The sequence below is a fragment of the Phyllobates terribilis genome, unplaced genomic scaffold (genome assembly GCF_046119375.1).
Source record: "Phyllobates terribilis strain yellow unplaced genomic scaffold, ASM4611937v1 Scaffold_3__8_contigs__length_932513732, whole genome shotgun sequence".
In the NCBI taxonomy this organism is placed as follows: domain Eukaryota; kingdom Metazoa; phylum Chordata; class Amphibia; order Anura; family Dendrobatidae; genus Phyllobates; species Phyllobates terribilis.
Window position 1 is genome coordinate 807,720,822 of NW_027362763.1, and position 27,764 is coordinate 807,748,585.

Genomic DNA, 27,764 nt, shown 5'->3' on the forward strand with positions numbered 1-27,764 from the left:
GCAATAAGGTCAGTATAGGTTCTTTAGGAATCAAAGAATTAAACCCTACAGACAATTAACTAGCTTTGAAGTCCGTTCCAAATTGGGCTGTTTTCTGTTGGTTCTTAGGGACCCATTACGGTAACAGAGCCTGGGTGTACCAAAAGGATTCTTTAGCTATGTTCATATGCAGTGTTTTCATAGTTTTTTTATGCAAATAAAAAGCTGTGTTTAAGTGCCTTTTTTTTTCTTGACTGAATTTAAAAACTGCAGCGTTTTTGAAATCTGTAACAGGTTAATTCTTTCAGCATGTTTTCACCCATAGAAAGCACAAAAACTTTTTTTTTGCAGCTATTTTTGCTCTTTATTTGGTCATTAAAACTAACTTTATTAAACATTACTATAGACAAATCACATGTAATCCGCACCAAAAATCAGCTAAAAAAGTTGAAAAAAGCCACAAAAATGTAGTAAATCTGTGTCTAAAACAACTTTTACTGCGAAGGCAGAAAGTTTGTCTGCAGAAAAAAAAAACTGCAAAATGCTGTGTATGAACATAGCCTTTGATTTACTGGTGGGCCAATCCATCTTGGAGAGTCTATAAAGCACAGTAATGAATACAGCTGTCACCTGAGCTAAAATGACCTTAAAGTACAATCTTTTCACCCTAATCAAAGAATGCTAAGAGTTGGAAGGGACCTCCAGGGTCATCGTGTCCGACCCCCTGCTCAATGCAGTATTCACTAAACCATCTAAGACAGATGTCTGTCCAGCCTGTGTTTGAAGATCTCCATTGAAGGAGAACTCCCCACGTTTTGTGGCAGCCTGTTCCACTCTAGATCGCCCTCAATGTCAAAAAGTTTTTTCTAATATCTAATCTGTATCTTCTCCCATTCAGTTTCATCCCATTGCTTCTAGTCTATTTGTGCAAATGAGAATAAACAGATCCCTGTACACTGTGATAACCGTCCAGATATTTGTAGACAGCTATTAAGTCTCCCCTCAGTCTTCTCTTTTGCAAGCCAAACATTCTCAAATCCTCTAACCGTTCCTCATAGGACATTGTTTGCAGACAGGTCACCATCCTGGTAGCTCTTCTCTGAACTTGCTCCAGTTTTTCAATGTATTTTTTAAAATGTGGTGCCCAGAACTGTACACAGTATTCCAAATGAGGTCTGACCAAAAAGGAGTAGAGGGGGATAATTAATTCACGTGATCTAGACTGTATGCTTCTGTTAATGCAACCAAGAATTGTGTTTACCTTTTTTGCTGCTGCATCACACTGTTGACTCATGTGCAGTCTGTGATCTATTGGTATACCTAAGCCTTTTTCATATGTGCTGTTGCTTAGCTCTATTCCTCCCATTCTGTATATGCTTTTTTAATTTTTATTTCCCAGATGAAAGATTTAGCATTTCTCCGTTATAAACCATTGTTAGTTGCTGCCCACAGTTCCAGTTTGTTTAGATCTTTTTGCATCCTTTCTTTCATCTCTAGTATTACCTATCCCCCTAGTTTTGTGTTATCAGCAAATTTAATCAGTTTACCCTCAATTCCTTCATCTAAATCATTGATAAAGATGTTGAACAACACAGGGCCCAAGACAAAGCCTTGTGGTACTCCACTTGAGATATTCTTCCAACAGGATATGCAACCATTTGTGACTACTCTTTGGGTGTGATCACTAAGCCAGTTTTGAATCCACCTAACAGTTGCCTTGTCCATTCCATAGTAGGTCATTTTCTCAATAAGGATGGTATGAGATACTTTGTCAAATGCTTTGATGAAGTCAAGATATACTATATCTACTTTTTCCCTGATCCAGTCCGTCAGTAATTCGGTCATAGAAGAAAATTAAGTTAGTCTGACATTACTTATTAGGTACAAACCCATGCTTGCATACATGTTTAATAATTTTTTCAAAGATCTTTCCCGGTATAGAAGTAAGGCTCACAGGCCAATAATTCCCTGGGTCCACCTTCTTCCCCTTTTTGAAGACAGGGACAACATGTGCTCTTCTTCAGTCTTCTGGGACTTCTGTTCTCCAAGAATTTTTTAAGATTATGGCGAGTGATTCAATAATTTCCTCTGCTATCTCCTTCAGTACTCTAGGATGTAATTCATCTTGACCTGGAGACTTTCATTTATGTTAGCTAAATATTCCCTCACTACCTCTCTGTTTATAGGTAGTGTGGATTCTTCTATTCCTTCAATAGTACAGTAAAGAGCAGTTGATGTTACATTTACTTTATGAGAGAAAACAGATGCAAAATAGGAATTTAAAGGTTCGGTCTTCTCAGTATCATTTTTTACCACTTTACCATTTTCATCCCGTAAAAATCCTATGGCATCTTTGACTTTTCTTTTACTTTTGACATACCCCCATAATCCTTTTTTCTTTTGACTTCTCTTGCCAACCTTAATTCATTATCATCTAATAATGATTTAAATATAAGGTTCTGCATTATATTCCTTTTTAGATATGCCTCCCTCTTTCCATTTGATAAACACATGCTAAAAAGGAAGAAAGAAATGTTTAAGTTCTATGTTCATCAACCCTGGTTTCCTTAAAATACTTCCTATGCTTCCCTCTACTAGGGATTGTTAACGATTGTGCTTTCAGAATCTCATTTTTCAAAATTTCCCATCCTTCCTGGACATTTCTATCCTTCTCACCCATTTCTGTCCCATCCAGCCATTGAATCTCTCCTATCCTCTTTCGGAGTCCCTTAAAATCTGCCTTTCTGAAATCCAACCTTGAAGTCTGACTCTACACATGTCTTCCTCCTCTAGTTATCCAAAATTCTATGATCGCATGGCCACTGCCTCCTAGGGTCTCAGCCACTTTTGCCTCCTCAATCATTTCCTCCCTGTTGGTACACATTAGTTCCAAGGTAGCAGATCCCCTTGTTTTCTTTTCTACCTTTTGGAAGATAAAGTTGTCAGTAAGAGGATAAGAATTTTATGGACCTGTTACTTTTGCATGAGAGAGATTCCCAACAAATGTCTGGATTTTTTTTTGATAACTTACTTGGCCTTCTGATGCATAAAGAGTTCATCCACATCTTCAACTTGCCCAAATGGCCTATATTAAATGCCTACAATGGTGTCCTTTCTGTTGTTCTCTCCTTGTATTCTTACCCAAACAGTTTCCACAGAACTCCCAGTCTCTGAAGCTTTAATCTCTGTGGACATGTACGCTTTTCTGGCATACAATGTGATACCTCGTCCCCGTTTGTTAAGTCGGTTTATAGCAAATAAGTTGTATCCTTCCAGCCTTGTATTCCAATCATGTGTATCCTCCCACCAAGTTTCAGTGATGCCAATGACATCTTATTTCTTTTCCTGCGTTAGTAGCTCCAATTCTCCTTATTTGTTGGCCATGCTCTGAGCATTTGTATAGAAACATCTTAGTTGGTGATAGATTTCTCTTTCTCCAATATTCTGATTTTATTTGTCTTTGTTCTTCCTTTCCACTTCTAATAACAGAGCTCTCAATAGTATTTGTTGCTGTATGGCTTTTTGCTTCCCTTCCTACAATGTTCTAGTTTAAAGTTCTCCTCCTGATGAGTGTAGCATGGCCAGGGCTGTGGAGTCAGTAAGCCAAACCTCCGACTCCTCAATTTCCATGACACCAACTCTCATACATGGGTCATGTTTAAGTGATAAATTTACTGTAGCACAGATTAATATCAGCTAAAAGTCTAGACCCTTAGATCAGGGATAGGACAGACATTTATAGGACATTTCATAACTTTCCCAAATTCCTATGAAAAAATATTCCCCACAAACAGCATTGAACTACTGTACCAATTTATTATATATTTTAGGAGTTGGAGTCGGTCCATTTTATACAGACTCAGATTCAGACTCGGACTCCACGACTCTGTCTCCACAGCCCTGAGCGAGGCGACTTCCAAATATGTATTTTCCAGTCTTGGTAGGGTACAGCCCATCTCTAGCAAGTAGTCCATCTTAAAGGTAATTCACTCCGTGATTCAGAAATCCAAATCCTTGCTGACGGCACCATCTACTTAGCCAGTTGTTTACCTGTAGAATCTTGTTCCACCTCCATGTTTCATGGCCATCCACTGGGAAAATAGATGAGAAGATCACCTGCGCTCCCAGTTCTTTCACTTTTTGCCCAAGTCTTCAAAGTCACTGCAGATGGTTTCCATGTCCTTTCTTGCGGTGTCATTTGTCCCCACATGTATTACCAGGAATGGGTCGTCATCTGTAGGTCTGAAGAGTCCTGACAGCCAGACACATCGTTGTTTTTGCACCTGGAAGACAGCACATTTCTCTTGAGGTTATATCCGGTCTGCGAATAGCGGCCTCGGTTTCTCTTAACAGGGAATCTCCCATGACCACCACTCTCTGTTTCTTCTTCATGACATTTTTCTTTCTCCATCCAAGAGGACTCTGAGTGCTTACAAGGTTGTTCTTTGTGGGCAAAGTCTTATCTTGATGTATTTGATCATCAGTCTCCTGCGTGAGAGCCTGGTACTGGTTCCTGAGTAGTAAGAGTGCTGACTGCCTCCTGATCTTCCTGCTTGTCTGGGCCACATGCTTCCATTCCTCTGTTTCTTCAGGTGCACTACAAATTTCTTCTCATTCTGAAGAGAAACTTCTGCTCTGTCTAAGAATTCCTCACTTTCCTTAATAATTTTCAATGTAGCTATTCTCTCTTCTAGACCCTCCAAAAGGGATGCAAGCTTGAATTTCTGGCAAGTGCAGTTTGGCTTTTCCACTGCTAAGTCTGAACATGTAGCATGCAATGCAGCTCACCAAATGGCTACTGGCCTCTTCCTTGTTCTTAATGTTTATATGATGTCAAAGCGGTTAAGATCGTGCCAAAATTCTCCAGGTTTTCCAATATCCTCCTTTCCGCTGCATCGGCCAAAATCAGATGTCCCTTGAATAGGTGGGGACTCTTCACTTATCCCAGAATTCAATGGGAATATGCAAATGATCTTCACAGGACTCTTCCTCTGTTGAACAAAATACATTTCTGTGGAATAACCGTAAAGTTTGACCATTTCCTTCAAGCAGCTCAATCCAGCTACACCTAAAGATCTACCCTGGTCGGAGGCTTCACATTTCATAAAGCATTTTATCAGGCTCCTGCACCTCAGACAGTGTTGTCATCGCCAGGTACATGGAGTTACCCTGGGTCTAATCCCGCTGGATTGCATGTCAAAATCCAGAATTCAAAGTTGAATTTCCAAAAGCCTGTATTGTGGATCCAGTCACAGATGAAAGCCATTTCAGAACTTTTAGAGAGCTCCGGTAGGGATGTAAGCCTCATCCACTAGTCTGGACTGTAAGGACTTACAATTGGCGGCATACATTTGTGAGATCTTATATGAAAATGGAGCAATGAATAGCATGCTCTAGTTTTACAACTAAAATGGTTAATGGAATGAAGAAAAAAGATTTCTTCTGCTCTGCAATACAAATAAGGTGGAAATACTGCAACCATATCGAATAGGACATACGCATGTCGCTGCGGCAAGAAAACAGAAGTATGGATACACTGGAACATTTACCAGAGTTCTATAATCAAGGACTAAAGGAAAAAAAACAGCCTGATGGAAGCCTGTGTTCAAACACTAAATACCAATCTCCTGTCAGCGGAGGCCATTACCCACCCCGCCGCCATGGCAACGCTAACAGTGTGCCTCACTTCAAAGACAAAGATGTCATTTCAGCATTGCTGCAGCCAGAGGGAGTGGTTAGGCCGTACAGCCCGGGCCCTGATCAGCAATGTGAGGAGCACTTCTCCAAGGTTATTGGGTGGACCAGGGGGCACTCGCCATTAATTGCCACCCTTATTTACAAAAAGGAGAACCAGAACAAGCCTGATTAAACACTCCGGGGTATTTATGTACTGACGAGAGCTTCTTCTTTTCTAGGGGTTAACAGTCCAAACCATGAGAATACTGCAGAAGCACGCTAGCTAACCTGTAGGTTCACACACGTGACGGATATACATTCAGATCTGTCATTTTCCCCTAGATTTTTATTGCTGTCACTTACAATGCATAGTGTGTACATAATCTGTTTATTAGAGGAGTGTTGTGCAGGAAACATGACAGACACTCATCAGACTTTTGTCTCTGGGGTGAAAATCTTTCAGACGCTGAATCTTGCTTTGAAAGTAAAATAAAAAGGAAGGTTTCTTCTAAAAGGACAACAAGTAACTGTGCAGAGTTTAGGAGTTTTTAATACTCTATAAGCCATTTCTTCCAGGACTCGGGACTATGAGCAGTACAGCGGGAAGATAGTTTTGTACATTCCACAAATGGATTTTCTTTTAACAATAAACTTTAATATAGTTTCTCTGCAAATGTTTGTGCAAACACAAGGACTGCATGTATGAAAGGGAAGCCATCATAAGAAAATGACAAAATTAGCAATCTTGCCATTTTCTCAGTGACCACTGGGGCTTTTTTTAGTCTCATACTTCCTGTCCTTTCAGGAAGAGTTTTCAGCAGACTCATTATTATCAGAGGCAGGATTACAATGACAGCTATCACCTCTCTACAGGATCCACCAATCACAATAGGCGATGTCACAGCTGACCCTCCCTCCACAATGACTTTCACAAACTCACTCATTAGAAGCTGCTCTACAAAAGATAAGGTCTAATGTGCATGTATTATTTGCTGAAACAACAGTTTGAAAACTATTAGACTTCTATTTTTATTTCAGATTGTTATATGGGGAAAATAGATAAAAATTGTTAAAAATAAATTTTAAATATAATTACCGTATTTAAATAATAGGACATTTTCTTATGATGGCTTCACTTTAAAGCAGCCCTCCAGCAGTTTTTTTATATCAGTGCTGGAGTGGTGCTACTAAGCCAGGTTCCCTGACCCTAGAATTATAATCACTAGCCGCAGTCTTCAGCTTTTCCTGGCGCCGCTCCAGTCCTGCACCATCTTGTGACCAGTTTGCCTGACTGACCAGAAGTCAGAGGTAATGGTCACAAACTCTCAGTGAACATAAACCTTGTTCTGGCTCTCACAGACGTATATTGAGTTGAGACTTCCGGACTGCCTAGCAAACAGTGAAGCGATCCAGCACGTCACAAACTGCAGAAGACAGACTGCAGCGACGTCGATAACAGAAGAACATGGCGGCTGGCAAGTATATTACTAGAGAGACAGAACTTATATTAGTGGCACCACTCCAGCGATAAAATGAAAAATAAAAAACACTGTTGGAGTGGTACCTTAAAGGGAACCTGTCACAAGTTTTGTCACATAGCAGCTAAAAATATCACCTTATTCAGTGTCTTTGCTGCTTTCCCTAAATCCTTACATAACCCCCAACTCCCCCTGTATGGCCCCAAAAATCTTTTTAATTTCTTCCATGCTGTATGGTAATCGGGTCAGTCTGGTACGATGGGCGTAGCTTTGGGCCTCTCTTCTCTACCCCTCCCCCGGATGCTGCTTGCCATCCTTGACGTGGATAACACCTGTGTCATCCTCATCGCGTCTTGCGCCTGCGCAATATGCTTTGCCTAATTTGCAGTTGAGCACAGCATACTGCGCAGGCACAGCCAAAAAATAAGTTTTCTTTGCATGCGCACTTCTGTGTTTTGGCTGTGCCCAACTGCAAACTGGGCACAGCATACTAGGCAGGCGTAAGACGCGATTTGTCTGCGCAGGCGCGAGATTTCTTACAGCGATGAGGATGACGCTTCCACATCAAGGACGGCGAGCAGCAGACGGGGGGAGGAGTGGAGAAGCTGAAGGCATGATCATCGAATCAGATGGACCCGATTACCATACAGCACGGGAGAAATTAAAAAGGTTTTTCAGTCCCATACAAGAGGAGTCAGGGGTGGGAAACCTCAGGCCCGGGGGCCATTTACCTCTATGACATTTTATCCAACCGGCGGGCAGATTCCCAGAAACCGCAGTGCTTGGGCCGACAGCTGTATTTTGCCCATTACTTTCTTCTTGCTCTATGAGCACATGCACACATAGGGCTGTGAAGTCGGTAAGAAAAACCTTCGACTGTGAAGCCTCAATTTCCATGACACCGACTCCATGACTCCCTCATACATGGCTCATGTTTAAATGATACATTTATGGTAGGACACATTTTTCTCAGTTAAAAGTCTAGACCCTTAGATCAGGAATAGGACAGACATTTATTGGACATTTCATAACTTTCCCAAATTCTTATGAAAAAATATTCCCCATAAACGGCATTGAACTACTGTACCCAATTTATTATATATTTTAGGAGTCCAATAAATACCGACTCCGACTCCACAGCCCTGTGCACACACACTGTTAACTGCTGAACACTGAGGAGTGTGCAATGAAAGATTATGTCCCGACGCTGGCACTGTACTTTGTGGGCAGAGTTGGTGCGCAATTTATATGGCCCCCGAAGGATGGGATAAATATCCAAAAAGCCATTTGGCAGAAAAAAAAAAAAGATTCTCCATCGCTGCTTTAGTGTAATACGTTGGGCTCACAAACTGAAGTATAGTATATGGAATATAATAGAATATTGTGCAGACTGATGCATGACCGTTTGTAAGGTTTGCATTTTTTTCCATCAAATCATAATCATACCCATAGAAGCATTTTACCAAATAGATATTAAAACTTCAAGCCTAAAGATATACATGTTACATATATTTAAGTATAAGCTGTTTTATGGCCCAGACATCTCTCACTTGATCAAAATGTATGTTTTACAAACAACTATCTCCGTAATGAGTGGTCCTACAGCCGTCCTACCCCAAACCCCCCTTCCTCATCGTGACTCATTTACTAGCATTCCCCTAATCTTATGAAGGCAGCTTCTGATTGTATCACTGCTGTCTAGACCAAGCACTTGGTGTACGGAGCATGCAAGGCATCTGTGTCCAGTACAGCGTACAGCAAATTAGCAGAATAACTCTACAAATGTCTATACAGAAAAGACATTGCACTTTTTACACCGAGAGGCCTCATGCTGCCAGGCCACATTTGTGATTTCACTTGGAGGCACACACAGGCTTCTTTCACACAGATTATGAAATGGTCATGTACTCTTTCATGTAGTAATACAAGTATTGCACCAAGATTCTTTAGTGGAAGCATTACTTCTAAAAAAAAAGAATACATGCTTGACAGTTCAGAGCTCGTGTACACAGACCACACGCAGGGAACCCAAACTCTACAAACAGAATCCTAGAATAATATATTATACGTATATTTCTTCGAGCCTCTGAAGTGAAGACGCGTGAAGCCAAGTAGATATCATGGAGCAGACAATTTTACTTCTTTCATGCAGTTCTGAAGGATAACACAGCAGGCTGCTGCACTGCTACCTGAAATGGGTGATAACAGGGAACAATAGAATGTAGTCTGCTACAGAAAATTTTAAGGCACCTTTACAGAGACCATAAATAAAATTATAATCTGTTTTCGATGGGAAATTGACCTCCACATGATTGAGGTTTTGACTAGCTCCAAAAGTGTCAACATATTTTTAACAGTATCAGTTTTTTTTTTTTTATAACTGCATTTTAAATAAAGAGTAACCATCGTTTCAATTTTTTCCCCATAAATCAATAGTACACATCAAAATAAAAAAATAAATTGTAGTACATCTTAGATGAATCTGCTTCTTTGTGTTCCCGAACTGAGCAATCATTCATTCTCAAAATTCTCAATTAATGGGTAAAACCGGTCTTCAGTTCATACAGATTTTCCCATTACGGATAAAGGATATGGCAGGTGGTGCTTATACAGTTCTATGGAAAGTATGGTAGAATGTCTGCATCTGCCTCCCCCCATAGAATTGTAAAAGCATCTATCTCAGTACCTAAAATTAAATTTTCTCTGAATACAAAACTGTAAATTAATCAATTCTGAGGAGCAAAAAGCAGATTTCTGTGATAAGATATATTACATAGTTGCTTATTTTCATGTGTACAATTGATTTATGAAAGAAACATTAAAACAAAAGTAACTCTTTAATGACAAAATCACCACTTCTAGAAACGACTACGTTTCCTCAGATCCACATGAAGCTTAACATTTGTGCATTAATGTCCTTTACATCTGCAGTGTCAGTTGAAAATGTATTGCAATATAATTGTATAATATTTTGCCATAATAAAAACAAATAAACCACAAGTGAACAAGAGGGCCAAAGTCAAGAGCATAATAGGTGGTTTTAATGGCAAATACTTTATATTATGGAGACAGTATTTTAGAATGTGAACTCGTGCTTGTATGAATAGAATATGCACAGCATCTAACTAACTACTAATAGCGCTATCAGCTAAGGCTACATAAAACGAGGGGCACTGTGATGGTATGCTGGCCGGCCCCATGCCAGCCTCCAGGACGCCACTGGTGGGCATCAAGTGATGGATCGGCTTATTTTTGTTCTTCTGTTCCTAGCACAGAAAGCAGACCATCTAGTCTATCAATAATTTAAAAAATATTTTTTTTTTTTATTCCAAGATAATTTTTAAGGTTTTTCACATATACCAAATAGAAAACATATTACAAATCAGTCTTGCATCATGTGCATGTGTGTTGTAATATCACAATGAACAATAAGCGGTGTATTTCAGTTATCAATCACAGTCTCTGCAATCTAGAATATAAACTTTAATTCTCACAGCAAGTTCCAATTTCATTATTTGTGCAATATTCATTGCAGTTTGACTTTTGTTGACTTTCCAGATATATAAATCTAAGTCTATATCTACAAATACATACACACTGTACATATACGGTATGCACACACATACAAAATATACATATATCTTTAGCTCTCTCTAATATATACACACACTTAATATACATGTATGTTATATACACACACAGAACAAATATACAGTATTATTATATTTAATATTCCCTTGTGTAGTGTACAGTTGGATTTCTTTGTTTTTATGTTAGCACAATGGAACAACAGCAACAAGTGCACTTATTTCATTTTGCTAGGAGGTGATTATTAATTTTAGTTTTTTGCAGGGAACACAGCCCTAAATCAATCTATAATCCATAGTCAAGCAAGCAGCTAAACTGTGAAGAATTAGCTTAGATGCCCTTAGGTTTCTTTTTGATGTCAGAGGAGCAATCATGAATGCTTCCTTTGATGTTTGGGGAGTTGCTACTTAAGCAATTTTCTAACATCTTCTGTTATTTTTAATTCCACAGTGACATTGCTTGTAGAAATCGATCAGTACTGTAATGTACCTCCAGAATAAAGGGTAGGTGATAATGTTAGGCAAGAAGTCCGTACTGATGTTTAAACCAAATGTACTAAAACTATTGAGGATCATAAAGTTGGTTTTCTTTGACATGAGAACATCTAAAGCACACACCAAATAATTAAAATAGATCAAGTTAGATTTCCATAAGTGAATGCATAAGTATACATATGTTCACACACCACACCATTACCATATTATTGTACCTTACGAAAAAAATAAAATAAATAAGACTATGAATAGAGCAAAACAAAAACTATCAATGCTTGGCGGTAATCTTTCCCCAGTCTCTAATGTTCTTGCCACTTGTATGTGTCATAAAATGGAATAAAACTGTTGAAAATATTCCATTTTCCACTGCCTGCTTTATACCCTGTGGATTCACACCATACTTCCAACTAGGACACACTTTTTTATCTCATCAAAATTGCACGACAAAGTTAACATAATGTAATCTCAGCAGTCGCTAGCAGAAAGCAAAATTGAAGCGCCTGTGTAGTGTTAGACAGGCTAAGGTTTGACTTTAAAGACTCTAATAGCTCATTTTCCTTTAGCTCCCATGGGTATTGATCAGACACAATTTTCTGTGACCTGAGAATATTTAGTGACTGTGCATTAGATAGGATTCAGGCATGGGATCAACGGTAGCACCTCTATTCTATTTTCTGCTCAGTCTAGAAATGATTGCCTTCTTGGCACCGTATCTATGGAAGCCTGCTGTATCCCAATCTAAGAGCTCAGGGATTTTAAAGGGTAACAAGATGTACTTTGCTAAGATATGGGTGCACTACAAATTTTAGGTTTTGCTTTAAACTATGCAATCTTCAGGTGAAGCACTGTGCCGATTATACCTGAATTCCTGCCATTCGGTGAAAATTACATGATATTCTTCACTGGTGACACTAAAAATTATAGAAAAAAACTTAAGGATTATGTTTACTGGAAATTATAACTGCATAATGCAATTTTTCTCTTTTTTTTCCAGGAAAAAAAAATCACTTTGTGCACTACTTGAGGAAAATATTGAAATAATTCAAGAAAATAAACATACACTGTGCGTGTGGATTGAACTCGGGCTTTACGCATTTAGTTTTTCTTGTGAGAACAGTCATTATGTGGTGCCCTGAACACAATACCATGTTTTCACTGTATGAGATTGTTGCAGCCTTGCTACATCCTGAAGAATTTCCAGGAACATCATTGCCTACAAATGGCCATATTACAGGTCCATACGGCCTTATATTTGTATGGATCTATAATCGGGACCCAACAGAACTCATAATAGGTCTCAGAACTCACAGGAGCATAAGGAGGCTTTTCCTCTGATGATATATAAAGATCTACATAGTATGTCACATACAGTCTCCATACAGTAGCACTTGGAAAGCCTATTGTTTTATTATGATGCATATGGGTTTGTCATGTGTATTATGCCTCAGATTGTAATTATGGTTCCTAAATGTTTGGCATATTCCAACAAACTTTGTACATATAGGATATTTTCTGATATAATTATGGCCTTTTGAGAAAACTGTACCTTATAAGGGCAAAATACTGCTTGCAGTGGCACACAGGGTACACAGAATAAACCTCTGGTGTGTAATAAGTAACATGCCTCTAAATACATTAGATGAAAGTCAGCCAGACCCAATGGCAGGACTGGATGACCTAATGTGTCCCAACTCTCCCCTGGCTTAATGAGAACCTGTCAGGCAACTCATCGTGCCCAAACCATGAGCAGCATGAATCATAGCCTGGCTGCAGGATTACATAACAAATTTTGAAGATCAGGACCATGGAAGAGATGAGATGGGCAGCACGGTGGCTCAGTGGTTGGCACTTTGCATAACACATATTGATAGGGAATGCAGATTGTGAGCCCCAATGGGGACAGTGATGATGAGGATGTCAAAGTGCTGTCTAATTAATAGCACAAAGTAAGCAATTAAAATGAATAAAAAAATCAAAATGAGTCCAGCCAGGTACACTGCAATCTCTGAGACACTGCTCTTTCAAATAAAACATTTTGAGGAACCAGTCGAAGGCCATAGCTGGAGGCCAGACAAGCTCCCTGTCCGGCGTCTCCCAGCATCAGTGGCCAAAGGGTTTGGCGAGCCGACAATGCATGTATTTGGGGGAGTAAGGACCAATATCGGTCAGCAATTTTGTTATTTATACGCCACATCTGCTGCATGTAAAGTTTGTGCTCAGGCTGGGCAACCTCAATCATTGAAACAAAAAAAAGGGCCTCATGATTTTTTTTTTTTGTTACCAATGCTGATGATGGTGCTGCATTAGGGATCAATCGTAATGTAATGTTATGAGTCTTTGAACTCAGAGGCACAATTGGTGACTGATGGGAGGTGTGGACGTTCCCATTTCTTGCATGTCAAGGCCATTTACAAGTGGCATTCATAGCCCTTAGCATGAGATAAGGCCACCTTCACAAGTCCGGTATGAGCAGCAGATTATGAATTCCATTTATTTACTTAGATTCTATACACTATGAGCTATGGAAAATGTGCCACAATGGCACTGAAGACATTTACAGAAAGACTGAATCTTATTCTATACAGAGTAACCTTATCAATCTATACAATATAGGCTTTAGAAATGTGGCACAATGGCACTGAAGCTAAAGCAAAAATGACTCTTATGTTCAAAACAACCCCTACTAAAGAGAAATAAATTCACAATTCTGTAATTATTTCTCTGTAAACTATCGCTTCCGGCCTCAAGTCTAGTGCTTACCCATAGCAGAACAAAATGTTCTCGTTTGGAATGAGCAGAGGAATATGCTATACAGTAACCAAGAGCATTTTCAGGGCCAGTCTCCATTTAGTTAGTGTGACTGAGTAAAGAGATCAAACATACAAGCGTGCAATTAAGTTTGGTGTAAAAATCTTACTTCTGAAGGTCTCCGTTAAACAACCCAAAATACTAAATCTTTAGTTTACAAACTATAGCAGTTGATATATATGAATCTAGGACACATGGCTATACAAATGATAAAAAAGCATATGTGTGATAATTATGACTTCGCCAATGCGCAAACTCCGGACTTGAGGCGAGAGCATGTGAAGGGGACTTTTCACCAGTTTTAGCATGTTTAAAAGAGAATCTGTCACAAGCTTTTTTCTATGTGTCAGTTACTGGGCTATGTTTTGCTGCTTCAATACAGCGAGTGTTTTATCAGCAGGAGATTATCACTACAGGACAAACCGCTCAAGTGCCTCCTCATCCAACCATACCACCCACCACTGATTACAAGGTATATAAACAGAAAGCTGCTAATCAGTGGTGTGGGTGAGATTATACACAGCTCAGCATTATGAGCTCTACTAGATCTGCAGGAGAGAAAACGGATTCTATAACAACTGCAAAACCAGTAAGCTAAGTGATACATCACTGCTATCTGGGTCCCTGCCCCTACATCATGCTCCTGTGAGATCACAAAGAAAATCTTTCACCAGATTTTTGTTATAACTGGCCAATTCATGAAAAAGTGCCTGCAGAGTTTAATAAATTGTGTTTTTTTCTTGCGGAGACATTAACTGGTAACATTTTTGGAGCCAGATAATCATATTTCCTTTATAAACAAGGGGGCATTAGCCAAGATTCTTCACTGGAGGAGTTTACTTTTTCCCCTGCCTAACATTGCCAATAGGCGTTTTCTGTGTGGATGGTGGACTTCTGTGCTAACCAGGTCACACAGATCTAACTGCTGGTCATTACTGTGATCACAAGTGCAGGAGTAGAAAAGAGCTCTGTGTCATTACATACACAGCTATGCTTCTATCCCAGGCATTGGAGAATATGGCAGAGAGGCATATGTAATAACATGCAGCTCTACTCCCCCCACACTGACAGTGCTGTGAGAGGAGAACTGCAGCGTGTCACATCCATCACTCTGAATTTGTGTCAGCTATCAGGGAATTTAACCCAGATGCCTGGGATAGATGTAATGACACAGCGCTGCTCTCCTCATCCTTTGCACAATAGTGAGCAGTGAGATCTGTGTGACCTGGTGAGAGTAGAAATAGTGAACAGGTTCACCAAATTTTTGCATATACAGGCAAATATATACGTAGTAGCCATCTCTGCAGGGTATGCCATATAAGTGATAGTTGGCTCTCCCCTCTCCTCTCAGTACAGACAACACACCATCAGGCTTGCCACTCTCCCTCTGAGGCTCAGTTAAAGCGCACCTGTCAGCACAATTGTGCTTAGTAAACCACATACACTGTCAGGTGGGCACCGTTACACTGAGTAAAATGATACCTTTGTTGATTAAATCCGTCCTGTGGTTCTTTTATAATCTTTATTTTCAGTTCTGCTAGCAAAATGGAGCCCGTGCGTGAGCAGTAGCATCTATCGGCAACAGAGATGCTACTGCGCATGCGTGGGTGGTGGAGGTCATTTTGTTGTATGTAAATTTCATGTTTGCTACACAAATTACACAGGCAGTATTTAAAATAGTAGGCATATCATTGAAGGCACAGTGACCTGTCACAGGCCAGAGATGGGCATACATAATGAGAGCACCAGTTACAGCCCCTCCCTAAAGTCCCGCCCTGAAGCACTAGGATATCATGTCAGAACTGAAAATAAAGATTACACAAGAACCACAGGACGGATTTCATCAACCAAGGTATCACTTTGCTCAGTGTAATGTCGCCCCCCCTGACAGTGTATGTGGTTTGCGGAGCTCAATCCTGCTGACAGCTGTGCTTTAATTTAGGATAAGACCAGAAAGTAGATGGCAGACAACAAGATGCAGGCATTTTCTAGAAAAAGGTTTTCTTGCTAAACACTAGTTCCAAAAGTTTGGCATTTTGTGACCAGGTTGAATTCCGGTTATCAAAGCATTATTTAAATATGTTTTAGGTGTCGCTAACAAATGTTTTATGCAAATTAATTATTATCCTAGGTAGTAGCTGCTAGATTTTCTACAGGCATAATGTGGCACATGAGTAATGATTAACCTTTCAAACTCCAATAGACATGGAAAACGTTGAGAAAAAAAAAAAAAGTACACGGTGCAGAAATGCAACAAATAAGTTAATCCAAAAATCTGTTCCATCAGCAGCTAAATGAGAATATAAGCAAAACAAAGAAATAATGAATATAGCAGGCTAAGCCTTGTAAAAGCCTGTGCACGGCTAATGTCACTTCTCTGGAGTGCTCGCTTGAAATGACTGAGGAAAGCATTCAAGAAAGCTTAGTCACTTCATTGTGGCTTTTAGCTTTTTGCCTTTATTTCAGGCTTAAACAAAGTTCAGTGGGGCATCAAACTGCCTCGGCTTTAAATTACAGTTTGCTCTAAAATAGAATGCATGCACAACATGTTCCCAAAGCTGCAGGGAGGGAGCTCTATTCATTGGAAATTGAAGGCTTGGAGAGTCAATAATCTTCTTTCACACAGTAACAATTTTTAGCTAAAATTTCTTGACCCAAACAAAGGAAAACAACATCGTTCAGGTACTTTACAATATTGTAGCAGAATGCTGCAGAATGGCGGCGAGGAAACACCAGACATAATCTATTTAAACAAACAAGTATACTATATATACACATGTACAGTAGAACAAACCATTTCCCCTCACAGTGGGAAGGATGCTTAGTCTTTTCCAGTTAGGCTATGTTCTTTCGGTGCGTTTTTGCTGCATTTTTTTCTGCAGACAAAACCGGATCTAATGGCAGTAAAAAGCAGCAGCCAAAACACAGGCTTTGCTGTGTTTTATTTGCTGCTTTTCTTGCTACGTTTTAACAGAGTCTTTTGCTGTGTTTTTTTCCATGATAAAGTCCAGCTCTGCTTCAACTATACAAGCATGAACAATACAAGGTATTAAGCCAGGAATGCAAGACGTATGAGAACCATAAAATATTTTTGCAAAAAAGGGCAATTTGATCAAATTATTTAAGGAAAAAAGTTTTTTTAGGATTAAAAAGTAGGGAGAGAGAGAGTTCAGGACCCCATTATTTTCAATGGGATTCAGGTTCTGGTTTAAGTTCGGGTACAGTTCTGGTGCCCAAACCGAACTCTGGAATCAAGTTCGGGTTGGGTATCAGAACCCGAACTTCCACGGGTCCGCTTAAGGCTACTTTTAACATACAATTACCAATAATTTAGTTATCTCTAATCCAATTAAACCATGATTGGAATTGGGAGAAAAGGGTTTTTTAGGTCTGAAAATAATATTGAGCATTCTGAAAATGAAAATGCTGAATTCATATATGAAACGCAGCCGTGAGCTCAGGTTATGTAAAGATGTGAAAAACATACACACTTGCAAACATAAAAACAGTGTGGGGGTGGGGGGAGTGGGGAGATAAATTGGTCAGGCATTGCTTACTTTAACACATATCACTAATTTAATTAAACTGTGCTTCCAGTGGGGTTAAACAACAGGATTGCTTTAAAAAAAAAAAATACAAATTGCATTACAATAAAAAAAATACTAACATCTAACTAATGCGATGAAAAGACATTATGGTTTATATTTGGGAAAGCTGCAAGCAAACAGATTCCACATCCTGCATACTTGTCACCAAAAATGCTGCAAAAACTGAAAAAAGTGCTTTTGCACTTAATCATTGCTTACTATGCTGCAAAAATGCTGAAAGAATTGACATGCTGCAGTTTCCAAAAATCAAGCAGTCTTCCAATTCAATCAGGAAAAAAGCATGCACATGAGATGAATGAAATCGCAAATCTTTTACTGTAAATAGCTTTTAATTTGCAGAAAAAAACAGCAAAAATAGATGCAAAAACGGAATGTGTGAACATAGAACTTCCAGCTCCATTTTTCGCTTCATAAATAAATATTCAACCTTTGTCCTTTTATCTTCATTTACGCTACTGTATTTCATGGACCATTCCAGCAGATGATATACAGTAGTTGTTGGCACATATGTTTAGAATTACTAAGGCTGGAAACAGACTAGCGGTTGTGATATGCTAATAACGCTCTGCAGCAAGCGTGAGCCATGAAGTCCATCTGCAGATTTTCTTGTCCAGATTTGAGGGAAGAAAATCCACAGCGCACTACAGGTACTAGGAAAGCAGAGTATCTCATTCATCAGCTGCAGAAAAAAATCAGCAGGGTAAATTGACCTGCAGGGCAGATCCTAAGGTTAAATGCCCACGATGCAGAAATGCTGCTGATGTTTTATGCATCTCCCTGGCAAGAAAAACGCAAGCAGATTTTACATGCGTTTTTCCTGCCAGGTAGAAGCGTTTGTCAAGCGTTTTTGCATGCATTTCTGCATGCGGGTTATCAAGCGCTTTTCCAAGCGATTTTAGCATCACTTGGAAAGTGCTAGACAACTTGGTCACACTATATAAATCCATGTAACTGGCATGGATTTATATAGTGTGACCAAGTTAATAGTTAAAAGAAAGAATAAAAAAAAACAAAAAAACATTATACTCACCTTCTGATGGCCCGTGGTCTTCTCTCCCGTGCATCCGGTCTCTTGTACGTCTCGTGGTGGTGTAAAAGGACCTTCCATGACGTCATTGAGTCATGTGACAGGTCACATGACTACATAACATCATGGAAGGTCCTTTCACACCACCGCGAGCCGCCGGGGAGCCAGGACGCACCGAACAGGAGCCCAGGGGCCATCATAAGGTACTGTAAGTATAACGTATATATTTTATTTTAAATTCTTTTTTAACAGGTACTATCGTACCCGGGTCTGGAGGAGAGGCTCCTATTCTCCAGGATATTAAGTGATTCAATGCAAGTCAATGGCAGCAATTACACCGCGTGTCTGCAAAAATAATGGACATGCTGCGGATTTTTCCGCAATGATAATCCGCAGCGGAAATTTCCCCAGCATGTGCACAGCACATGTGGATTATCATTGGGGACCATGGGGCACATATTACCAAGCGTTCTTTAAGCGTTTTCGCTGTGGAAATTCCGCTGCAAAAACGCTTGAAAAACGCATAGTGGGCACGCAGCCTAAGGGTATGTGCACACGTTAAGTATTTGGTGCAGAAATTTCTGGACCATTTCTGCATCTCTTGGAAGTACAAATGCTGCGTTAAATAGGCACATTTTTGCCATCATCTTTAAAGGCATTTTTTTGGTGCATATTTTTCCCCAGTCAGTATGGGTGAAATCAGGATCACGAAATCCAATTTTTTTTAAGCTAATCTGTGCAGTATTGTAATATACAACACCCCTATAAATTTTGTTTTTTTGTTTCTGCCTTTCGCTCCTCCTGAATTTCACTTAATTCCCTGCACCCACTTTGTTTACCTGTGGCTCTACTCCGGCAGCACTTGAGCACGTAACTCTGCAACAAAAAAAGTTAAATTTTGTGCATTTTTTCTAGTACAAAAAGCAGCAGCAAATCAGTCCTGTGTACATGTACAGAAAAGAAGTTTTCCTGGCTGTACTGGCTGTATATATCATTTAGCTTTTAATCATTAGAAACAAGAGGGTTTCCATGTTTTAAAAAAACAATAAAACTGATCACCCTATGGTACCCACTGACCTGATCACTGTAAGGGCTCACTCAGAAGAGCGTATACCTTGGCCAAGTGCTAGCCAATGTTTTATCGCATAGCACTTGGTCCAGAATTATATTATGGGGTAGTGGAGACCTGCTATTTTGTTCTTATGCCGATTCTGCATTAAGAAATAAAAATCACAGCATGCTGCAAGTGTCTCCAATATTTGGATCACCCGCACCCATACAAGTCTATGGTGCGTGTAAAACATCGGACTGCACTCTAATGTCATGCGAGTGCGGTCTGACATCCGAGAACATGGAGAAATTAAGTTCTCCATCTTCTTCACACCAGTAGGACGATTTTCTCACCCAAGAGAATCGGACCACAGTAAACTGACCCTCTACTCGAACAATGACTCCGAGAGTCATTAGCATAATCAAGCCAATTCTCTTGCATGAGAGAATCAACGCGTGTGTGACCCTGGCCTAAACATTGCAATAGTACTCAGATTTATAAATGTCCTAATCCTTTTGAACAATGAGGGGGGCCCGACACCGACCTGAGCACCACGACAGTTTAACAAGTGCACTACAAACATGGAGTTGGCTTTGCAGAACACGGCTGCTAAGAAAGATTACACATTTTCCATCCTAAGTCAGTACCTCATCAGTACTGGTGATGTAAGCAGGGGTTTCACATCCCTCTTTTTACAGAGGATCATTGTAGAACCTAGTATACGGAAACTATCATGATTTGGCCAAGCTATGTAAGGACGTGATCTAATTCTGAACAATTTTTCTTCGAGATGAACGCTTTCAATTAATAGAAATGGTTATAAGGAGTGTAACCCATGAGGCTACAGAAAACATAGCTTCCTTCCCTCTCTTCCACAAGCTTGATTACAAACATTCACAACAATAAAATATATTGAAATATTTGGACAAATGAGGTTTATATAACAAACAATTACAGTTTTAGATTACAGTGTTTATTTTTGCAGATTTGGGCAATGTTCACATGTTGCGGAAAATTTCCAAAGCAGATTTGGTTACTAATCCGCAGACAAAATCAGCATGTGTTATTTGTAGATTTTGTTGCGGATTTCACCCTACGACATTACTAAGCATTAAATATGGTAAAAACCGTAATGAAAACTCACACAAGAACGAGCAGGCTACACATTTCAATTCCACACCTCGATTTCATTTTCGTGTGCACTTTTTTTCCGTAATGTGTAAAAAAAAAAAGGGATTATGAAAAACCCATTTACTTAGCTTGTACTGTAAATTGCTGAAGAATCGCAATGCGGAATATCTGCAATGTGTGAACTTGGCCTTGAACTTACACTATATCTCGGGATGTACTCCAAATGTCCTAAACTACTTATTTGTAATTGTTGTTTGCTATTCTAATCCAAAGCGGAGACATGGGACATTAACCCGTTCATGAAATGGCCAATTTCAGGTTTCGCTTTTTCCTCACCTTCTTAAAGCCATAACTTGTTTCTTTCCACATAGACATGAGGGCTTGTTTTTTGCAGGACGCATTGTACTTTTGAATGACATCATTCATTTTACTACATAGTATACTGGAAAAAGGAAAAAAAAAATTCCAAGTGGGAAGAAATTGTGAAAAAAACACAATTCTGTGATTGTTTTTACAATGTACAGTTTGTGGTAAAAATAACCTTGTAATATGATCATCAGTACGATTAAAGCGATACCAAACATGACCAGTTTTTTCTATTTTAGTGGTCAAAAAAATAAATAAAATGTTTACAAAAAAAACAAATTTTTCGGTGTTGTCGCCATTTTCCGAGACCTGTAACGTTTTTATTTTTCTGTTGATGGAGCTGTGTGGCAGCTTATTTTTTTGTGGGACAAGACAATGCTTTTATTGATACCATTTTGGGATTGATGTGACGTTTTGATCACTTGTTACAGCATTTTTGTGGAACTGCAGCGACCAAAAAAAAAAAAAAAAACCAAAAAACATAATTTTGGTGTTCTTGAATTTTTTTCATTTATTATTTTTTTTTTTACTTATTTTTATATTTTGATAGATCAGACTTTTCTGAACACAGCGATACCACAGATGTGTTTTTTATTTTTTTTAATATCTTTATTTTTAATGGGGGAAAAGGTGGGTGATTTTAACTTGTGTTTTTTTCATAGTTTTTTTTTTTTTTTTTTTTTTTTTTTTTTTTTTTTACTTTTCACTGATTTTAATAATCCCCTTAGGGGACTTGAAGCTGCAATCATCTGATTGCTTCTGTTATATGCAGCAATGCTGTAGCATTGCTGCATATAGAAAAAAATAACAGTCTCCTTTGAAGACTGGCCACAGGCTGGGTATCAAAGGAGTTCCATAATGACAAGCACGAGGGTCTTCAGCAGACCACTGGCTGTCATAGCAACTCATGATCATGTCACGGGCGTGCCAATGCTGCCTGATATTAAAATGAGCATTTTATTAGTTCTGGTCTAGTTAAAATGATTATTATATTTTTACCAGGGCTGTGGAGTCGGAGCCCATTTTGGTGGAGTCGGTATAAAATCGACCAACTCCGACTCCTAAGATGTATAATAAATTGGGTACTGTAGTTCAATGCAGTTTGTGGAATATTTTTTCATAGGAATTTGGGAAAGTTATGAAATGTCCTATAAATGTCTGTCCTATCCCTGATCTAAGGGTCTAGACTTTTAGCTGAGATGAATCTGTGCTACAGTAAATTTATCACTTAAACATGAGCCATGTATGAGGGAGCCAGAGTCGGAGTCGTGGAGTTGGTATCCTAGAAATTGAGGAGTCGGAGTTGGAGGTTTGACTTACCGACTCCACAGCCCTGATTATCAGGTTTGTCAACTTTCAAATCGGAACACAATCATTTTGACATACTTTAAAAACTAAGTACACTAGCCTTATTAGGTCTAAAAAATAAAATCTATGTAATCATGGTGTTTACCAATTTAATGCTGGGGCTACATGGTGACTTTGGCCATAACACAGTTCACATGGTCAAAGATCACTGTATGGCGCTGCTATACCGCAGCACAGTATAGTCCAAGTGACTGGGATTGTCTTACAAACTACTTTGCTAGGAAACGCTTTCACTTACTAATCAACAGGAGCCAGGTACTGGGATCCTTAATCTATAAATTAAAGGGGAAGCAACAGAATTGCTATTGTTAACTACCAGCAATGCTCCCAGCCACACATTCATTTGAATCGGGTTGTATTGAAGATCACTGCTCAGTTGGTAGCCAAGACCATAAAATCGGAGCTGCACTGATAATATGTGGCTGTACTGGTTTGTTGGATACAGATTTGGACGTGCATGTCTGAACTGTCAGTTGTATGAGATGGGATGGGTTGCTCACTATACAAGAATGACCTGTAGTTCAGGGAGAAGCTGACCCAATGGTGGAGTGGTGGCTAATATACATACAGACATTTTCTATTCCAGAATCTAGAGGCAGAAGAACCCTGAAGCACAAATTACTGAACTTATACAGAAGGTCTTTTGACATTGTGTTTTCTCATTTCTGTTAAGTGCTTATGTCTTTTGACAAGAGAGCACCAATGAGTTCAGTGGAGACATAAGCTTCTACAGTAAGAACTTATCCCAAGAAATAATGCAAAGAAATAAACGATGAATGCCCCCCACTGACACTTAAATAGTAGGATGAGCACAAGGCTGGCAATACATATATGGTTTATTGGGGAACCCAATCAGATCCGGCTCGTTCCACTGCTGGTTTTCTTCTATTTCGCTGATGCCAAGAAACAGCTAGATTAAAAACACATACAAGTAAGCATACTGAAGAATGGTTGCTCACCTCACAACAAACTCTGCTCTTTTGATTCTCCGCAGCACATTTACCATTTAAAAACACCAGCAATTCTGTCTCCTATTTTTCCATAGTTATTTTTTGGAGTAGAAGCACCAAATAATGTCTCGTTTGCACATTTTATGCACCCATTTTGAAAGATCCAATTAAAAAAAAAAAGAAAAAAAGATTTACTGCTAGATGCAGAAAAGCGCAGTGTGAAAGCACCAAGGAACTGAACATAAGATGAAGATTGCACCTAGGTACTGCACAGTGAGCCCGGTGAAGCCATCACTGCTAAGCCCACCGTCCAAACCTCTGTTGTAACATAATGTAGAAATCTTCTCTTTACATATCACACAAATTAAAAGTAGAATATTTATTAAAAATGTATTGCTCTTGATCATCACATTTATCATTTTTGTAAAACAGCAATTTAAAAAGAAAAAGACTTCTGAAGAAAGGATCTTACTGGTAAACTTGATGGCCTTTCTTGCTGTATTAGGTTTAAGTCTTCGTGGTTCGTCTTTCCAGGAGTCATTGAAGGAGGTTGAGCTCTGCTGCCATAACTCTCTGCCGGAACATCCTGCATGTATAAAATATATATATTTGTTTTACACTCTGCAGAAAATTCTATACACATACACAATAATTTACCATACACAGGTTATGTGCCATTATACAAAAACAAAGATTTTCCATTATTTCATTTATATTATGATGGTGTAACAAGAATGAGCCTGTACCAACGTCACAATATTATTAACAATAGAGTAGTTGTTGGAAAAAAGGTGATAAAACTGATCATTGGTTTCTGAATGTTGGAGTCCCGGTAATAATCTGACCAGGTACTGTAGCCAAGTAATGTTATTAAGAAGAGTCAACATTGCAAAATAAAACCTACATGTCATTTCAACCACTTACAAGCCATTTGAGTGAAGCTTCATTCACTGAGCAGGAGACTGAGCCACATCGAAAATTTTGTCAAGTTGTTGTGAGTTTCCCAACACTTTCTAGTCCACGTACATTATTTTCATAGCACTTAGAAAGGATTATTAATAAATCTTCTATCATAGAGAAACGCAGGAATGGAAATGTTTTTTACCCGGAAGTTACAATTTCCAAACAAATTAGCCAGAGTTCATGTAATGTACAGACGCACCTTGCAAGGGCTCTCGGTTTTGGTTAATCAAAGTCCTCTGAATGGACCTATAAAGCTGTTGTGGGGGATCACTACACAATTGGTTTTCAACTTTCTGGCTTTCTGCCATTTTTGTGCTGACAGGAACTTAACAGTTGTAACTTCTATAGATTGGTGTGTGGCCTTCGAAATCACGTCAAAGGAATATGAATAAATGTAAAAATAAACTTTTTACTCTTGATCAATTAGTAAAGATGAATGATCATCATTAGTGTTGAGCGAGTATGTTCTGTTCAGAGTATGCTCAGGCCGAGCTCCGAGTAGTTACAGCTTCTCGGTGATATGGTTGAATCGCTCCCGTGTGCATGATTTGCAACTGTTTGACAGCTTTATTACATGTGAGGAATGTGTAAGAAATAGACATTCCTCACATGTAATAAAACTGTCAAACAGTTGCAAATCATGCACACGGGAGCGATTCAGATTCGACCATATCACCGAGCAGCTGTAAATACTCGGAGCTCGGCCTGAGCATACTCGGCGACAGGGGTAATAGAACATACTCGCTCAACACTAATCATCATGCATTGCTGATTGGAAGGAGAGAATCTATTGGGATCATTTCTGAAAGTGGAATATCATTATTCCACACAAGACAACTTTTTAGCGTTTCATTATTTAGCCCAAACTATTTGAATGCTATATGGTACCCTCACACGCATTATATTAAAGTTAGTCAAAATCATGGGTTTTGGTGGGAACGACCAACTATCTAATGTGTATGGCGGGGGGCTTCTTGACTCTTCCTTATCATTATCTGAAGAATTGTTGAGTACAATTCCCAATTCTTTTGTTTCCCTGGGAGAGATAAGCCAATGCTAGAGATGTCTTCGTGTCAGTTTACAAGATCCGACTGGCGGCACTAACTGACCGCCAATCAGCTACTTGTTTACTGTTTGTTGGTCATTTACTAGCCTGTTTTCACAGGTAGACCGCTCTTCAGATGCACAAAGAGATCTGTAATAGATGGTTTCGTGAGCACAGCCTGCCACTGTTCTCAGCAGCGCGAGTTCTGTCTGCATAGAATGATGAGCAGCCGAGGACGATGATCTTATGTGCAGCTCAAAAGATTATTTGACCCAACAGCCTGTTTAGATGTGAATATTATCAGAAAACAAGCATTCTTAGGAATACTAGTTTACGATAATCTTGCAGTGCAAATGGACCTCTCTACATTAAAGGGGTTGTCCGGTCAAAAATGATAAGTCTGCAGACTTATGAATCCCACGTGCAGGCACTGTGTGCTCCGGGGTTTCACCGGTATGAGACCCGGGACCGGAGGCTATGTATAGGTTATACATGCCAGTGGGTGTGGCCTCGCTCTCAATACACTTGTATGGAGCGAGGCCACCCTCTGTCTAGTGACGCGGACGGCCAGTGGGTGCGTCCGACTAGAAGGCGCGGCCTCGCTCAATACAAGTGTATGGAGAGCAAGGCCACGCCCATTGGCAGGGGTATGTGTAACACATACAATCCCTCCGTTACCGGGTCTCATACCAGCAAATCCCCGCAGTGCACAGTGGGTGCACTGGAGGGATTCATAAGTCTGCAGTCACACAGAGTGACTGCAGACTTATCACTTCTGACCAAACAACCCCTTTAATAACAATGTGTCAAGCAGAGCATGTGTGCAAATGGGGATGTTAGACGATCTTAATCTAAGGTATATGGGAATCTTAGGTCCGTATACTATTGTTACAAAGCACAGATTTTTACATACATCAAAATGTATTTATACAAAGTCTGTATGAATGTGACAAATGTGAAAAAGTGCAGTAATATAGGCTCCTGAGATTTGCTTTTTGTTGCTGTTCTCAATGCAACGAGTCTAAAGAAGGGTCAGGGTATGTGCACACTGTGTGTTATGCGTTTTTGCTGCGGCTAATCCATGTGGATTTGGCCCCAAAAATGCATTGCACACCTTATCCCAGCCTTTTCTATGGGAATTTGGAAGATCTGTGCACATGATCAGGAAATGTCCTGACAGGATTTCATGTGCGGAAAAAGAAGCAGCATGTCCATTCTTTGTGCGTATTTTCCTGCGTTTTTCCTATACAATGCATTGGAAAAAATGCATGGCAAATCCGCAGGCAAAAACGCACAAAAAACACAAGTAAATGCAAAAAAACTCGCCAAAACCGCGTGGAATTTTCGCAGTGTTTTTGATGCCAAGAGGTGCAGAACCTTGCAGAAACGCTACAAAAATTTCTGCAAACAAATACTGATCGTGCGCACATAACCTAACACTTTTGGGGAAAAATTATAAAAAGCAGAAAAAAAAGGTTATTTGTTACACTTATGTAAAGTTGAAAGAGGCCCTGGCACCACATTACAAGTCGCCAGTTTTTGCTCTTATTTTATTCCCACTGCTTGTCTGAGTATGGTGGGTTTTTTCTCTTTCTTTTTACATTCGCCCTACAGTCTCAGCGATATGGACCTTTTTATTTAGTGCTAATTTTTGTAAGCTTTGTCAAGGGGGCGTGGCTTACAGGATTTTCTGGAGGCGTGTCTTTAAACTGCTCAACATTATCACTCTGTGAGCAACGCCCCCTTTGTAAAAATTGTAAAAGTTAGCAGAACAAACAAAAGACCTATATTTTTGGAACCATATGTTGGAGTAAAAAGAAATGGCATACAAAAAGAGTGGGGAGAGTGAGGAGATGAGAAAAAGAAGAGTAAAAATTGGCCACTTAAAACTTTAGCATTGGTAATTGGTCCTCTTTAAGCCTAATGCTATGTGCGCACGATGCGGATTTGAAGCAGAAATTTCCTGAGCATTTTTGCCTCTCCTTGGCAGAAAAAACACATGTGGATTTTACATGCATTATTTGAAGCGTCTTCGTACATCAATGAATGCTTTTTGGAGCGAACTAAAGTTATTTGGTGGGATATTGCTTAAACCCTTGGATTACCATAAGAACTGGGGTGAGTATATTGGTTCATTTAAATTATTAAAGAATTGGTCTGTTGTATTTCAAATAAAGTGTTTACACTGTGTCTGTGTGTTTATTTAACTCTTTACTTTAAGTAAGTTTCGTC

General features: G+C 39.4%; 1 protein-coding gene across 11 annotated transcripts in view; it reads right to left on the bottom strand.

Moving 5' to 3' along the window:
- The window catches only part of ARID1B (AT-rich interaction domain 1B), a 712,135-nt gene that overhangs the window by 505,826 nt on the left and 178,545 nt on the right, over positions 1–27,764 (bottom strand). For all 11 annotated transcript variants that reach the window (XM_073672421.1, XM_073672423.1, XM_073672420.1 and 8 more), the window contains one exon: positions 23,997–24,110. In XM_073672421.1, the coding sequence (XP_073528522.1) occupies positions 23,997–24,110 (114 nt within the window). The remainder of the gene's footprint in view (positions 1–23,996; positions 24,111–27,764) is intronic.